We start from the raw sequence: 18382 nt of genomic DNA, 5'->3' as shown, positions 1-18382 counted from the left end.
GCATTACAGAACCTTTACAAAATATAATTGTCAGCTAAGGATAATCTGTTCCCACAAAACTGTAAGGGCAGTGGTGGAGAATGTACCTGTATTGAAAGAAGAAATAATGCTTTCATGCGATCACCGGGTTCACATTACAGTAGTTTTGATTAAGATCCCTCAAAAAAATCAATGCACCCAGCAACTACAGTGAGCAGAATAGTTCCCACAGATGCCCAAGTTTCTCATTTTATTGGCTGCAAGCCATATTAAAACTATCTAATGCATATGCAATTAGCAGGGGAGTTGCCAGGGTGAAAGAAACTGAGGAGGGTGGTTTGTTGGTGGTCCTTCGACAGCAACATAGAAAACGGGGATTAAAAACAAAGGGCGTTATTACCAAGCCACTGCAGCGCTCATATGAAGTGTACAGCTCTGCGAGACTGTCACAGACTTAAAGATGGAAGAAAGTACCGGAGATCTCAGTAGGGGGAATGGAAAAACAGTCAAAGTTGTTATTTCCTGTAGCACCGTCTATGGTCTGTGGTGCCATAGTCAAATGACAGGGGAGAAAAACATTTTTGAAACGAGGAAACTTCTGAGGAAGGACGTGTAGTGGTCCTTTAAGTTTCCATTCAAACACCCCTCATTAGTGAGTGCACTTTAGGGGAAGGGCATTGAGAGTCCTTGTGATAATTTAGGTAGGCTTGTCCCTCCCATCCAGGAAGTGTATATAATAATAAGACCCAACAAAAACTTTAACTATACCAACTTCCAAAATGAGCTCAGAGCATGTAACTGGTCTCTCCTAAAACTACTTCTACTGGATGATGCAGTGGAATACTTCAATAACAAATTCCCTGCCATCCTCAACTCGCATACCCCTGCCCGCTGCATCAGAACTAAAACAAAAACAGCACCTTGGCTCTCAAAAGGCACAAAATCTAAAATCATACTTAGAAATAAAGCATGGGCCACTTGGTGTGCTACAAAAGACCCACAGCACCAACTTGGATATAGACAATTAAGGAACAATACCAAAAAAATCTATTATCCTTGACAAGAAAAATGTCTGTTACTATCTGCAACAGATAAATTATAACAAACCCCAAAAGTTCTGGGTTGGTATAAATAAGCTACTTCACCCAGGACATACTTCTACTCCCTCCTGTTTGGCTTCTACCCATGATTCGCCAGTAGACACTGCAAATACCTTCAATAACTTCACAGAAACTATCCAGTCCCTGGCCAACCAATTCACTCCCACCACCTCTATCTTAGATAATGGCACACCTAATATCCCCCTCTCCTTTAGCTTGCAGACTGTTCGCATCACTCTAGTCTGAAGTCTTATCAAGAAATTAAAGCCTACCACTCTTGCTGTTGACCTTCTCCCCTGCAGAGTATTTGCAAACGGCTGATGGTGTCATAGACTACCCAGTCTCTATCTTGATAAATAGAACCCTATCCAAAGCCTTCATCCCCTCAATTTGGAAAGTATCCCATGTTATATCTCTACATTTGTTTTTATTTTTATTTTACATTTGTTAACTGGGATGGTCTGACTGGACAACGTTGTCCATTTTCAGCAGAGGCTCGGGGAGAAAAGCTCCACATAATATAAAACCATGCAAGACATCTTTACATAAAATACAAAACATGTTATTAACATAACTTTATCAACATTTATTCAATGGTAGAAAGTTACATTAAGAAGAAAAATAAATAAATAATGATAATATGCATACATAAGTTAACTACAAAGATAGTACCAGGCAAAGATAGGTTTAATTTAAGGTTGCTGTGTTTACAGAGTGCAAAGTAGTAGGAGAGAGGTAAAAGATGAAGAAAGTACAGATATAGTATTATGTAATACATGGACACAGCCATGAATCTCTAAGATATGATTAAGCAGGTTTTTAAATTGTGAGGTATTTAGAGCAGAAGTCACAGATAAGGGGAGGTTATTCCAGCTTTTAGCTATAGTGTGTGAGAAAAGAGCTTTTCCTGCAGTGTTGTTAGCTGTGGAGATATAGAGAAGTGATTTACTGGCAGAATGAAGAGGACGGTTTGCTGTATAGTGTTAGTAGTTGCTTTAGTGCTGGGATTTTATCAGGATATTTTAGAATATTATATGATGACTAGTTGGTGGAAAGTTAGTAGTTGTGGGAATTCCAGCCACTGAAGTTTACTTAGTGGTAGGCAGCGATGGGTTTTGTAGGTGGAACCGGTAGCAAACTTGGCCACTTTATTATAGCAAGACTCAAGTTTGTCAAGGTCAGTTTTTTTGATGTAGGTCAGTATTAGTGCTGCATGCATTAATGTGGACAGTAGGTGGGATTGGACTAGGGTGACTCGTGCCTGATCTGAAAGAAGGTTGTTGTGTCTATATAGGGTACTCATTTTTTTGTGAACCTTTTTGATGGTTTGCGAGATATGGATGTCAAAGTAGAGGTTATCAATTTCGATGCCTAGGAGTTTGGTATGTGGAGAAGGGGAGATTACAGTACCATTTGTGGAAGTGATGGAGAAGGAGAGAGGAGTGGTTTGGGATTTATTGGGGGTAAACAGGAGTAGTTTGGTTTTATTGGGTTTGAGGATAAGTTGGATATTTGAGATCCAGCATTCCACCGAGGTAAATGATTCCTGGGTGAGTTGTTGAAGAGTGGTAAGTGATGCGGCTGAGCAGATTAGGGTGGAATCATCTGCTTACTGTATAAGTGAGGCATTTTGGGTAGAGGTATGCAGATTGTTGGTGAAAATAGAAGTGGACCTAATATGGAGCCTTGGAGTATGCCTATGGTTGCAGGAAGAAGAGGTTATAGTGTGCCTTGCCACTGGACAGCTTGCTGTCTGTTGGACAGATAGTTTTTGAACCAGGCAATAGTGTTAGGGGCAAAGGATAAGGAGGTAAGAGAATCTATTAGTAAGGAGTGCGAGACCATGCCAAATGCCTTTGAGAGGTCTAGGAATGTGGCAGATACAAAGTTATTATTATTTCTATGTTGATTAACCAGGTTAGTGAAAGAGAGAAGAGCGGTAGTTGTACTGTGGTATGGGCGGAAGCTGTGTTGTGTGCTGGAGAGAAGGTTATTTGTATTTAGGATGTTGCATGACCTGGGAATGGATACATTTGTCAAGTATCTTAGATATGGGAGGCAAGGTGGGAATGGGGCGATAGAGAGATCAAGAGAGTTGCCACATTTATGAAGGGGAATAATATGTGAGATTTTCCATAACTGTGGGATAAAGGCTTCCTGGATGGAATGGTTTATAAGGATGGAGACTGGATAGGATAAGGAGTCAGCGGCTATTTTTAGGAAGGAAGCTGGTATTCCATTGGCTGCAAGAGAAGTGGGTTTTAGTTTTAAGAGAGATTTTTTGATTGAGGAGGTTGGAACTGGTTAGAGCATAAAAGAGGGTGAGGTATCTGGAGTTAATTTTGGTGTGGGTGACTAGCTATTTTTGGATAGTTGAGTGGATAGCGACTTAATTGATCCAGTAAAGTGGTGATTAAATTGGGAGGCTATATTGCTATTATCATTAGTGGAGGTGGGAGCTGGTGTGGTGGTTTTACCAGGTTTTAATAGTGAGTTGATTGCATGCCAGAACTTCTGGGGGATTTTGGAGTGTTTGTTTTGGATATTTAAGAAGTAGTTTTGCTTATCAAGTATTTTGTTTTTTAGCCTGATTCCTGAGTTGTTGTTAGGTTTGTCTGGATAGGGTAGTTTTATCTTTTTTTCTAGGTTTTCCATGCTTTGTCTCTAGTCTTTAATAAGGCTCTAGTGATCTACTATGCCATGGAGCAAAGTTAACTTTAGCTCTAATCTTTCTTATGGGGGCTGTTTTAGGTTAAGGATATTGGTAAGAGTACTATTGAAATAGTCAGCAGCTTGGTCTAATTCAATGGTGCGTAATGGTTCCCAGTTGCATTTCTTTAGGGTATTGTTAAGATCATGTGGGTTTACATTACGATCATCTCTGATTTGTTTAAGAATTATGGGTTTGGGTATGTTAGAGTGTTTTCATAGGAGAAATGTGGGGAGGTGATCACTTAGCCCATCTGGTAGACAGCCTGTTTGATAATTATGTTCAGGGTAGTTTACCAGTGTCCAATCCAGTATAGAATTCTTTTGGGATTTTTTATCTACTGTAGTGGGTTCATTTATGAGTTGAGAAAAAACATATAAATTGATATGGTTAGTGGGTATTTTGGAGTTAACAGGCTAGCCAATCCAGTTCAGGTCTCCTAATAGAATGGTCTCTTGTGGGAGGTTATTATTAACCCATTGCAACCATTGCCCTACATAAAGGTGGGTACCCCCATAGAACTATCAGACTTTAGACCCATAGCCATTCTATCTCCACTAGCTAAAATAATGGGGAAATATGTCCATAAACAACTCCTGCACCACCTAATTCAAGGTAGGCTGCTGGCTGACACCATGGCTTCAGGCCATACCAGAGCACCACCTCCACTCTTCTCTCTTTCTCTAATGTCATTAACCATAACAACAACCTACCTTCCTCTGCTCTCTTTCTAGATCTATCCAAGGCTTTTGATATAGTTAACCATCAGTTACTCATCCATAGCCTGAAAGCCTTCTCCTTAGACTACCACTCTCTCTAGTGGGTTCAGTCCTATCTATCTGGACGTCAACAGGCAGTCCTATGGCAAGCTATAAGCTATCATCATCCTGTCTACTCATCACCTTAGGAGTCCTACAGGGCTTAATAATAGGACCCCTTCTGTTCTCCATGTTTATTAATGACTTCCACACCATCATCCCTAAAGCATCATGTATTCATTATACAGACAACTCCACATTGATCTGCTCAGCCAACTCACAAGCAGATCTGCAGTCTTTAACCCAGAGTACTTTCAATACTGTTGAAAATTGGCTGACTAATCACAGTCTGTTATTAAACCCTAAAAAAGCAAAGCTGCTCCTGTTCTCTCCCACTCATAGGTCCAACCCTCCAACCATTACTATAATATCTAACAATGGGACCATTATCTCTCCTGAAGCCCAAACCAAACTCCTGGGAGTCTTAGTAGACTATAACCTTACATTTGATGCACATGTCAATCAAACCATCAAAACCATAAACAAAAAACTTGGATCCCTTTACAAGCTCAAACCTTTCCTCACTCCTCTTGCTAGAATGTCTATTGCCTGTTCTTATCTCCTCTCTACCTTCCTTTATGCCTCCCCTCTACTCACAAACTTGCGCTGAACTGAAATTAAATTATCCTGCTGTTATAACCACATTATTGCCACTGGTTCAGCCTATAAGATTTGCCACTGTTGCAACCTAACTCTTCTGAGGTGGCTTGAACTACATTCCCTACTACAGATTAACCAGCTCATAGTTGCTCATAAAGCACTTTATCACCCTGATAATACACCAGCACTCAAAAATATTGTCAGCCCATATAGTAATCACAGTAAACTTCGTTCATCCAACAAACTATTGATCCAAACAGTCAGATTCAACAACACAACTGATGATTCCTTGTTTGCCAATTCTGTTGGCAAAACCTGGAATCAGCTCCCTGCTGACCTTATTCTCGAATCCTCACTTATACTATTTAAAGAAAATCTCAAAAAATATTTTAAATCGCAGTGGCTATGCCCTTGCTCTAATCCTGACTAGCATCATCTCAGTGTCTCAAGAACTTTATCACACTTGTGTTATGCATACTAAATGTCCTAATTTAGAATTTCATAATGCTATCTTCTGTCTTTTTGTCCTACACTTGTATAGTGCTCATTTCTGATTTAAAAAAAATCATATAAACAGTGTTTCTCATGTATTCTATAACTGTCTGTCTGCTGTGTTGCATATATGACATTACTGTGTGGAGCTTTTCTCCCCGGCCTCCACTGAAAATGGACATGTATCCAATCGGACTATCCAGGTCCACAGATGTAAAATAAAAATAAATAAAGTGGAGTTAAGAGAGACAGATGGTCTGCATAGCTTGGATACCAACAAGGACACAAGCAACCCTCATGACTGCCTGAATGATGGACCATCTGGATAGTTGTCACCTCTGTGGTTCTGGGGACTCTCCAGTATGGAGGAACAAATGGGCTTTAGCTTAGATCTCAACTGTCTCTTATTTCATAGAATGTCCCTGATTTTTGCCTCATAGGTTTGGGCCTTGTAATATTTGTGATTTTTCTGACAAGTCACTGAGCATCGCTATAGTTTCAGGTTTTTGAGGAAATGGATGCTAGTACAAAGCCTGTTCTAACAAGTTTCTACGTACATGAGAGTAATATTTAATTGTCATTCTTGGTTTTGAGCTTTTGCACCTCATTATGTTTTGGCTTTGTCTTAAGAGGTTGAGAGCTACAGGCTCAAGTGCTTTTGGGGGTACTTGACGGTTAAGGCTGTGTGCAGTTTTTCCTGTGGTACATGGTTTGACTCCCTTAGCCCCCTTATTTGCATACTGTATGACCCTGAGCAAGTCACTAAAACCAACAGTACTTGTGGACAACTGGGAACTTGGTCTAGGCTTCTCAGTAGTCATCTGAACTGCAAGTGTTGTAACTACCTTTGAACCTATGAATTCACTGAGCAGGAACTTAATTGAGCTGTTATGGTGTCCAGAAAAGTAATTACGAGGATCTGGAAGCCAGACTAAACCCCTCAAATTGATGAGGCAGTAGCAATTATTTGTGCCATAAAAGATATTGTAACAAAAGAAGGTGAGAGGAAAGCAGGTAGGCTTGGGAGAGAACAATGGTTACAATAGGAACAGATATGTAGGGAGGAATAAGGAAAAAGAAGCACATGTTTTGTGATCAGTGATATTGCTATTACAATAATGTGAAAATAGTGGCATATGTATAAAGTGATGAACAGTAAAGTAGTAAGCTAATAGTATATTGATGATGTAATAGAAACTCTGAGCTTTGGTAATTGTCTGCATCTTAATGTAAGAGAGAGGCTTGCCAAGTATTTTGAAAGAAATATATGAAACCGATTTTAGCTATGATAAAAAGGGACAGCCTCTCCGGGGACAGTCTGTTTACTTAAGTGCACTAGGTATTAACTTCACAGTGTATAGAAGATGTCGTGTGGATAAATCAATAATGAGCTACTGTGGGGAAAACACATTTTTAGAGAAGCAGAATACTTTAGATAATGCTTTCATTTCATAAATTTATTACTTTGTCATTGCAGGCGGAAAGCATTTTTCTTTGCTTTGTAGAAATCATGGATTTTGGCAAATAAAGCTTGGTGAAGAACATTAAGCTGTCTATTAATTTACCTGTAAGAAGGTGTAGATTTCTAAGACTTTCATTATGTATGTCTTCAGCACCTAAGTTACTTAGGTAATCGAGAGACGTGATGACATTGTTATTGTAATTGATTATTTACTGATAACCGGTATGGGGCCAGACCAAGGGATAACATGGTGTGAGTTACTGAAAAGGCTGAGCCATTGTAACCTCAAACTGATCCATGATTTCTCTAAAGCAACAAAAAAAAAAAAAGATTTGCTCCTGCAGTGACAGACAGTACAAGTAAACCCAAAACAAACTCTTAAAAACTGGTGGAGTCCTAACCTTAAAAACATATATAACAAAAGGAAAAAGTCATGGCTAAAATTAGGAAGAGCAACTCCCATAATAAGAGCTCTCTAATTAAACTAAACAGTAAACTAAGAGAACTTAATAAGTCCAACAAGGCCAGTTATGATGTCAAGATAGCCTCGCAGGCTAAAGACAACCACAAGGCCTTCTAGAGTTGTGTACAAAACTTCAAAGGCAGCAAACATCAGTACGATGAACTGATGGTCACTGGTACCACCTTCACTAAGCAGTGACATAACAAATTTGATGGCTGACAAATTCACCTCAAACTTCACCCCCCACTCCCCCTGCCTCCAGCTATGAAATACCTGCTAGCATAACTCCCTGACTGTTAACAGGGAGCATGCCCTGAGGGCACTTGCTAAACCCAAAAACACAGGGCCCCAACAGTGTCCCAGGATGCCCCTTAAATAGTTTGAAGCATAACATATCAGGACCACTTAAGTCTCTCTTCAGCTATAGCTTGAAAACGAGCTGTGTCCCATTTCATAACGGTAGTCCATCAGCCGACAATGGTATGGAAATTAGATTTTCTGAGCAGTAGGAATGTCATTGTGTGACTTCTAGTCTAACTGGTGGGCAGTTCCTGGACAGTTCTAACTGTGAAAAAAAAAAGTCATGAACAAAGCTTGGAGCATTAACACTGACTGTGACAGCACTATATATCTGTCTTTGTGGAAGTATTATGTCTGTCCCCAGTTGAAGTGTTACTGAGTCATAAACTAAACAGTATAGTAAATACCAGGTCTTCATTAATTCAACCAGAAAATGTGATGTCAATACAAGAGAGACTGAAATTAAACCAGTCTAGGTAAATATTTTGCAATTGTGAGAGTAAGATGTCCATTTTCTTTGAAAGAAAGGAATGCAGTGCAGCAGAGTTCCGCAGGAAAGCAGCTGGGAGGAGTGATTGTCAAGATGTTATGCCACTGAGATTGTCTGTTGCTCTCTCTGAAGATGAAAAGTTGCTGAGAAGAACCTGGGAAACATTTGTTCAACACAAATACATCCCAAGCAGACTGACAAATACAGAAGTTTTGTTTGAGAAACCTCTAGACAAGATGTGTGCTAAGAGGTGTCTACAGAGGCATTTCGCAGTGCTATATTGGATGATCCAAGAAGATAAGAGTCTGGAATATTCTAACAGACTGTTCAAATGGAATTTTTTTTTTTTTTTTTTTTAAGTTGAACATTCTTGTTAGTGTTTGTAGAACTTCAGTAATACAAATGTGGACCATAAAGTAGTTTCTGAATTGTTGTTCAGTACATTCGTCTACCTGTTTTCTTTGCCAGGGTGGAAACTAGAGAAGAAAGGGTCCTTTGTGTTTTGGATGTTTACTGTTGGCTCAGGTTTTATCTGAAATGAATTGAAATGAAATTAATTCATGAATGAATTTAGAAGTTGTAACAGCTGTTCATCTCCTTGCTCCAGGGTGTAGAAACAGTCAAAAACCCTGTCCAAGTCTCTTTCCATTTGCATAGTTTTTGGCCATTGAACAGTGTACCACCTATTGAAAAATGCTGTGGTCGAAACCCATCCTAGCAGTGAAATTGCACCCTTCAGAGATTGCGTCAATAATCTTCTGCTGGTACAGACATGTATGCGATGACTGTTTCATTTTCAGTTCACACCTTCAGCAGGCATTATTGTCTCTGCTGTACCTTCCGAAGTCTGACTTCTTTTGTTATGACTGAAAGTCTAAACATTTGCTTTGAAACTTAGTTTCTCTCTTCACACTGGTTTTTACTTCTTGGGATTCAGGCCTACAAGTAAGCCTCATCAAGGAGGGTTTTCAGTTGCTCTAAGATAGGACTTTTCCTTGATACTTTTCTGCAGTCCTTGTGTATGTGGGTGGCCCCTCCATCTAGTCGTAGTTGCTGTTCGAATATGTTGGGAAAGTGTGTAGACTACTTGTTAAAATGCAGGTGTCAAAACTTCATTGTTATTTCTTATTTGTGAAACAGTGGGGTAAGATGTTCTTAAATGGGTGGGGCATAATATCATAGCATTCATCTGCATCAGATGACCTTGCTGTCAGAAATTGAATTTTCCTAGAAAGTTTGCCAAACAAGGATTATTAGAAATGAACTCAACTCTAAGACCCAGCAGGGAGTTTTATACACAGAGCATCTGACACAGTTATGTTTGTTTAGGAATAATTTACAGTGTGCCTTTTTTTTTTTTAAAGTTTGGCTCTTTGCCCATAGAAATAAAAGCTATCAGTTGCACTACAAGATTCAAACGCATCCTTAAGTCCCATTTAACTAATACATGGATATTTTCTTGTACCAGCCCAGATTAAGTAAATCTGGCTACTGTAAGCATTGTAGACATATATTCTTCCTTTCACTTTTCTATACTATGTAAAATATGCATGTATTACCTGCAGATATCAATATTGCAATGTTCCAATGTAAACTGTAAAATGCTGTACTCTCTACTCAAGATTTTTGTATGTACATGGTCATTTTTATGTTTTGTGCTCTTGTTCTATTTTATCCCATCATTGTATACATGCACATTTTGTTCGTGTTTCAGTCGTGGAGCTTTTCTCCCTGGGCCTTCGCTGAGAAAGGACAGCTTGTTCAGTAGGACTTTCATGGTAAACAAGTGTAAATACATAGAGGATGGAGCACATAAGGACAGTGCAGCTGTTACAGGGAATTGGGGAAGGGAGTACAGTTACAGTAACGTATGCGACATGAGCTAGTAGAGCCATCACTAGTAACATCGGATTTCCATTCTTTGTAACATTTGATGGTCTTGAAAAAGTGTAGCCTAACTTCACTTTTCCCTTACTGTAGCTTTTGAAGTAATTTAATATTACGTTGAAAAATATTAAAATTACTACAGTGGAATTAATTACTGATTTTAAAATAAATTTGCCAAATAAATTTTCCTGCACAGTACAAACTAGGCTTAAACAGCCAGTCCTCTGCTAAGGTAAAATTTTAGTATGCATCTCATAACATTGTCCAAGTTTCATAAAAAAAAAAAAATTGGCCTCTTCTGAAGGGTTAGATAGGGTGACAATCACACACCATATCATGTGAGAACTGGATGTTTGCAGCTATGCATCTTTAAAAAAAATAAAGGTGTGTGAAGATTGACTTGCAAGTGTGAAAATCTTTTGACTACATGTATCTCGAAGATGCTGTGACATTATGCCCCATCTATTGAAGAGTGCCTTACCCCAGAGTCTACCATTTAAGAAATAACTAAGAAATAACAATGAAGTTTTCACAACAGAAAAAAAGAGGTAGTGTCTATATTTAGGGCATTTAAGTTTGATCATCCCTGGAACTCGCAGATAGCTTGCAAAATATGCAAAGTTGTGCATGTGGATTTGCGTACTTTGCAAAGAGGTCGTGCTTTGTAGACAACTCGCTGCTGAGTATTACAGCTCTATTCCACTGAGAAATGATAGTTTGCAGAGCTGCATATAAGTAATATAGTCTGTGGTTGTGGGCTATGCTGATCAGCCTCTTGGACATCCTACTGCACTACTCTGCAAAGTGTCTTGCCTAGCAAGTTGATTCACTGTGGTTTGTACTGTTCAAGATCCATGCAGAGCAGTACACAAAATATGTACATGTACTCAGCAGTATAGTTGTATACACATGTACATTCCAGTTCCTGAACCAGGTTAGTAAAGCATTGTGCGTCTGTGTGTGTGTGTTTGGGGGGCAGTACTGAGACAGTGGGTGAATGGTTGGTGTAACTGTATATGTTTGAATGCTTATTGTAAGAATGTTGCATGTATATTTGTTGCTCACTGCCTATATGGGTATGCGGCTGGTATGGATTTGGAGATCTTGAATGTAGAGCGTGTCGGCATTAATTACGTACATGTCTGTCTGTCTGCATTGTGTGCATATACCTGTCTGAATGATTGATTGTATGTTTGTGTATTGTTTAGTAGATCTCTCCAGCTGAGCAGCTGTCCAAGCTGCTTAGATGAGTGACTCCTAGTCATGCAGATGTATGTAATGTGATCCATTGCTATGCATTTTTTGCTTGACTGCAAATTCCATTAAATTGGAGAAGTGTAACGTACTCTGAGCAGAGCAAGTTGTGCTTCATCACTGCACGACTTTGACTTCCACTTTGTGTATTTGTAAGTGTCTGGGGGGAAAAGTAATTTGGACGTTTCAGACACTTTACTGCCAAAAGGCTAAATTTGCTAGTAGATCATTTGCTAACAGAAAACTGACTACAAAGAGTGTTTTGATGCATTTTGGTTCTCTTTGCAGCTGTCCCAGGTTGTGTCTTGATTTATACACTGACAAGGTGAACAAACTGACCCACTGAATATCTTGAGATTTTTAAATTAAAATGGGGTGAGCAGCATGAGCAGCTTGGCACAATCCTGGGTGCATGCTGTTAGGGGACATGAATGGCACTTTAGAAAAGGTGCATATTGCAATTATAACTGCTTACATCACAGTCCGTTTTTGGCTTGCTGTAAGAGTGCCCGAACAGCAGCATGTTAGGAGTTTCAAATCATTTCAAGTCCGCAAGCAGTGTGCTTTACAGTTCCTGTATACTTGTAAGTCAGGGACTTATCAGCATTTCTTGCACTGTGCTGATTGCAACCTTGTCGGTGTATGTCAGGTGTAGCAAAGTTATGTAATAGCTCTTTGCCTAGCAAAGGTATAAAGACTTTTTTTAAGTAGTGGGGTGTACTACAAGACCAAATCCAGGCTTTGTCAGCAGTGAAAATTCATCTAGGTATAGCTCTGCTGCTAATGGCTGAGGGGTAGACCTGACTTTATTTTAATTCTAACTTTTTTGTCAGGTTTGTAAATGATGTGGTAGAGCACCAGAACATCTCAGTTATGTTCTGTTTTCTCTCATACTTAGTTAGTTTTGCGATGCACTTGTGTCTGTTAACGCAGTTGAAAAATTAATTTGGAAATTTGTTTGTCACATTTTTTGGAACATATACTTCTTTGCTTTTTATTCTTTTAAGTTAGAATCATGGCTTTTCCTGTTGTGCATCATGCAAATATAGACTCTGCCCTATTTTGTCTGCAGTGTTTGCAATTTCAGGAGAATGGGCAGTTACTATTAAGGGCCTGTCTTTATTGTAGCAGATTGTAAATTCATATACCATATCTGCCATTTGTGATGCACTGTATGTTATTTTTAAATCCCCATTCACTCTGATATAGGAAAGAGGACCATTAACATAAAAATGCAAATGTTTAAGGAACAGTGCAAGACAAGAGCTTATTTACAGATGATAAATATTCAGACTGGAGATCCCCATTTTTTATGTGGGAAAGGTTTTGTGAATCTGGAACGTTCACAATACCCAGAATACAATGCTGCACTACCATATTGAATTTTCTCCAAAGATGTACTGCATGTGCTGTGAAACATCTATTTTTTTAGTAAATTGCAGAGCACTACTTGTGGTCATTGGGTAGTTTTTCCATACTGTTACCTCCAGTGGGCACCAAACTGTGGGCATTGCTGCACTCCCATTCACTTAAATGGAAATTTTTTCTAAGATATATCCGGTATTCTTTGAAACTCTGTAATGTTAATACAAGATGTATTAGTTTTGTCTTGTCAGTACCTTTTGTAGTATGAAACTCTGTAATGTTAATACAAGATGTATTAGTTTTGTCTTGTCAGTACCTTCTGTAGTATGAAACTCTGTAATGTTAATACAAGATGTATTAGTTTTGCCTTGTCAGTACCTTCTGTAGTACTCTATTCTTGGGTGGGGAGGGGGAGATTGCTTCAGTACAGCATTCTCATTCTTTATGTACTGTATTTATCCTTGTGACCAAGGTTATGTCTGAGAAGCACCATTTCATTTTGCCTATTACACAAATTAAAAACAAAGTAATATCCCTTTTGTGAATAGTTACATATGCAAAACATAGCATGGATATAAAAATGAGAGATGAGCATCTTTGCTTACCTTTCAGAATGAATGTGTTATTTTCATTGGCGGATGACCTAAGGTTTGTATGTAAGATGGGAAGAAAAAAGCAGACAACTGATGGCTGGCATGACTTTTCCATGGGGGGCAGGAGGTGTTCACTCTGTTAAGTAACTATAATAATGATGCTGCCCTGATGGTCTTCTTCAAGTTGTTTAATGACTTAAAACGCTGATGTAGAAGCTTAAATTTTCAGTACCTTATCAGTTAAGTACATCAGCCTGGGGTGGGGTCAGGGATTGTGTTATGGTATATTTAAATCTTTACCTCATACTATGACCTTTTTTTTTTTTTACTTGGTATGTTTAAATGGTCATTATGGCCATTTGGGTGAGCTCCATCGTACCAGAGACCTGTGAGTGTTGGGCATTACAAAAAAAAAGGGGGGGGGTAAAAAAATCAGTTTTGTAATTGTAATGACTAGCAATAGCAAAATGCATATATTCTTCCAAATTAGTTTTTAATTTTGTTTTGGTTTCCAGGTGGACAAATTTCAAAAGGTTTGCAAGGCATTGTCTGAGACAGACATCCGGTGGATAACTAAGGGACCTCCTAATAAAAGGTTAGCAGATTTCTCATTTTGCTAGAATACTAGAATACCAGCAATGTACAGATGTATACAATAATAGCATGATGGTGTCCTTTAAGGACATCATTGTTAAAGCCTCATATTCAGGCATCTGTGGTAATGTCAGCCTGCCCATCCTGTGTAGTAGTGCTTGGAATACAGTTCTTAGTTGTCTCTTCACCTGTGTTTTCATAGGTTCATACTAGGCTATCTGCCCTAGGGCATTTATAAGCCTAGCCAGAATGTGTTTGGCTTTCGCCACCCATTTTAAATTAATTTTGCTATGCCCTTTTTCGAGGTTAGTATACTGTGCCTCTGTTTAACAGTGACACAGAAGTGATACCCGGGTTAAACCTACGATCTCCCATCCACTCATCAAGATTCCTCTTGAAGAGAATCAATGAGGGATTCTGCCTAACCTGGACTGTGATTTTATTCCAGAGTGAAGGGAGCCTCTTGGTTATGAATCTGTCCCTCCAGCATGTCCTATTTATTTCAGTGCTGAGGTTCAAGTCTCTCGAGCGCGTAGCTCGATGGGATTTGGATTTTCTGAGGTGCAGCATGTCCATTAATTCCGGGTTGGACATGGCTTTATACGTCAGGCACCGATCGCCCCTGAACAGGCGGTATGCCACTGAGTAGAGCTGGAGTTTCTTTAACCGGGCAGCATATGGTATCTGTTTGAGCCCTTTGATCCTCTTGGTGAGGTACTTTTGGTGACTTTCCAGTTGCTGCAGGTGTCTGGTAAGGTACATCCCAAAAGGGGCATTGTACTCAATTATGGGCCTGATGAGGGATGAGTAAAGAGGCACGATGACCTCCTCTGATCTAGATGTGAATCCCTTCATGATTAGGTGGGTTATATAAAATGTTTTTCTAACCACTTTGGCCACGTGGTTGTCAAATGAGAGACTGCTATCAACTTGGGTCCCCAGGTCCCTAATTACTTCTTCTGTACTTAATGGATTACCACCTATGTGGTAATTTGTGGGCACTTTGTTTTTGCCGAAGGGGATGACTATACACTTTTTGGCGTTTAGCTTGAGGCCATGGCTCTGGCACCAGTTGTTTGTTTTTATGAGGCCCTTTTGGAGGATGCTTGTGTCGGCTAGAGAGTCTATTATGGCGCCCAGTTTGCTTCGTTTGAGAGAATAATGTATCAGACCAGTATGATAAGTGGCTGTTCCACCCATTCTTTCAATGGATTTTTGGAATTATTAGCTACTTGTGTTGGCTTTTTCTAGGTCGAACATTATTTTACTGCTGTATCTGAAGATTGTGAAATTAAATATATAATGTCAGTTTGTTCTGCTTCCTTTTAGTTTTGTCTCTCAATGGATGTAATTCTCTCTCTCTTCCTGTCAGAGCTTTAAATGAGTGTCCTATGGAGACAGAAATTTAAGCCTTTAAAGTATCAAATCAGATTGTTGAATGTATTATTTCAAGCACAGTGGTAAGGAGCAGTGTTATAAACATCACCATGTTAGTCAAAGGATGTAGAATACGAGAAGCTCTCATCGGATAAGGATATATTGGCCCACACTGTCTGACGTAATTTTTTTTTCTTTTCTTTTCATAAACCATATCCAGTTTCTGTCCCCAGATTGTATTGCTGAATGTTGTTGGTACCTGTTTGACGACATCTGGAATCTTTCTTCTGTGGGTTGTCCATTTTAGGGTATGATAGCTCTGTGATGGCATACTTCTGTTCATGAATGGGTATAGCTCACCCTAGAATCTACATACATTTTTAACACCAAAGTTATTTTTTTGCACATCCTATTGCAAATACCTGTCATTGTTGCACCTGTGCCATATTCGCATTACTCAAGCTAATCAGTATCATCAGATTAGTTCAGCAGCAATCCGTCATACTTGATGCTTTACAGATTCACCCATTTTTAACATATCAATTTGTATTAAAGGGGCACATACAAATAAGGTCAGTTAAATGGCTGCAATTGTGCGTTTGCCAATTATTTCAGGGTGCGTGTGCAAGTTAGAAATGTCAGGGAGTCCATCTTTATGCATATTAAATATATATCACCTACATTATCACAAACTAGGCAGCGCTGTCAGTAACTGGCCCTTCGATCTTCAGGTCAACCCACAGCACTTTAAGCTCATTGGTTTCTTTGGGCCACCTTAAATTTTGCCAGTGGAAGGTGGCGGGCTGGATATTCCCCTGGCAACCCCCCCTCCTATGGGACCACCTGCTCTGCAGACGGTCCACCTGGCAAAGATTGAACCTGTGTGACTCTAGCCTTTTACCGCTACTCACTGGATGGTCTTCCTACGTTATCCGGACCCTTGCCTGCACTCACCTTCACCTCCCACCCTTGTCACAATCGAGTCAGAGCTGAACCGTGATTTGAACAAATGAAGAGTCACTGTGAACTTGCTTGTGGTCAGCAGCTGGTTAGTTCCCTAGAGCCTCTGTCATTCAGCTTTAGATTTCTCCACTGTGGGTATCTTTTAATATGGGAGATTACAAATGTTCTTCTAGTAACCATAATGCAGAGTTGTTTTAACAGTCGATATTCCCTGTGTTGTAGTCCTTTATGGAATTGTACCTTGTTTCTTTTTATAACCAGTGTTATTGTTCGTATGTCACAAACAAACATACTGTATACCAATACATCTGCACTGTTAAAATAGTTATCAGCTCATGTCTGCAGGTGGAAACCTTTAAGGTGGCCACCATTCGAAAGATCAGGGACAAGCTGTCCAAGCTTCAGGCACGCACTGTCCTGCCTTAGTTTGAAATGGGCAAGCCCTCCTACTTCTTCCTAGGTTCCCTCACAAGACCTTTATGAGGCTGGCTCATGAATTTATACTTTTCCTCAAGAACCTATAATCATCATTAGAGCACTCATCAATGTTGGGTCCACACAATGAGAAGAATGAAAGCAAGCATCTCCTACTTGAGGAAGTGGGCTCTTCTGTCTTGGAGGAGGATGAGCTGGCCTATGTCTCTCTGATGTCTTCCCACTTAGCTGAGAGTTAAGACACTGAGGGCACCTTATTTTGTGCCTTACCTCCAGAGTATTTCTCATGTGGAGATTTCCTAAATAGAATGAAAGATTTTTTTCAAGTGAGAGTTTAGGGATTACCCTGATGCTCAAAATAGACAGAGAACTTGAGTGAGTTTGCCAGAGCCAATTATCTTAGCTATTCTTCCAGTAATTCAAATACCAGGGGATGCATTTACCAGTGCATCTTTGGAGCTAGACTTTCAGCCTCCTTTTCCCAGGAAGACCATCCAGTTTTACAGGTTGTGGATTCCTGCAGTTACTTGTACAAAGATCATGTTTCAGGTCTGTCAGTAAGGAGTCTTCTGGGGATACAATCAAGATTCTTTTTCCTAGTGATAAGGAAAAAAGTATTTGACCAGTTTGGGGGGAAAAAGTTTACTCTTCTGCCACCCTGGCTTTAGTTCTTATAAATTGCCAAACTCGTATGTTAAAGTACCAGATGATTCTGCTGTCTCAACCACTCTGATAATCTCAATTCCTTACATCAGCACTACTGACTGCCTTATCTAGTGAAAGAAATATGCTGCTTCATCGACAGTTCGTGTCTTGAATACCATTGCCTTACTTTATGCAAGGCAAACTAGCTCCTAGTATAATTTATTTATTTATTTATATTTGTTTACTGGGATAGTCCATGTGAGCAGTGCCCCTTTTTAGCAGAGACCTGGGGAGAAAAGCTTCAGAAAGACCAACATGAATACAAACAGTCAGATCCACCCTACCTCTGGGCTCCTAAGTCTTCAGATTACTCCACCAAAATGCCTGTTCTCCACTTGCAATGTAATGTATCGCTAATAAAACAACCTACAATCTCAGAAGTCAAGGTAGAGTAGGAAGTATCAAAAAAACAGCAACGGTTCCAAGCGCGGCTTAGCTCAAAATATTTAATGAATACAGAAGATATAAAGGGTAAGCGCTTTCACGGACCAAAGCTCTGCTTCATCAGACCATAATAAAGCATGTCAGCAGTTACTCAACATTTAAATCGGTTGCATCTAATACAAATCAAGCTTAAAATGATGCAATAATTAGCATTAATAAATACAAATAAACAATATATAAAAAATATATAAAACTTGTGGTTACTGATATGCATGGACTGATAGACGAGAATAAATATGACAATTATTTATAAAAAAGCATGCTTACATATTTAATTAAGAGACCAAAAAATCCTAATAAAAAGTATTGAACTATAAAGCATCTGAATCAAATTAGTTAAAACATACTAAT

At 39.3% G+C, this 18382-nt stretch overlaps 1 protein-coding gene across 1 annotated transcript in view; it reads left to right on the top strand.

Moving 5' to 3' along the window:
* Positions 1–18382, top strand: part of OGFOD1 (2-oxoglutarate and iron dependent oxygenase domain containing 1) — a 690104-nt gene that overhangs the window by 303011 nt on the left and 368711 nt on the right. The window contains 1 exon segment of the mRNA XM_044081419.1: positions 14029–14108. Within this exon segment, the coding sequence (XP_043937354.1) occupies positions 14029–14108 (80 nt within the window).

This window comes from Protopterus annectens, chromosome 8.part0 (assembly GCF_019279795.1).
Source record: "Protopterus annectens isolate FY-2018-M chromosome 8.part0, PAN1.0, whole genome shotgun sequence".
Classification (NCBI taxonomy): domain Eukaryota; kingdom Metazoa; phylum Chordata; order Ceratodontiformes; family Protopteridae; genus Protopterus; species Protopterus annectens.
Note: the sequence above shows the minus strand (reverse complement) of the source record. Positions and strands in the feature narration are given on the sequence as shown.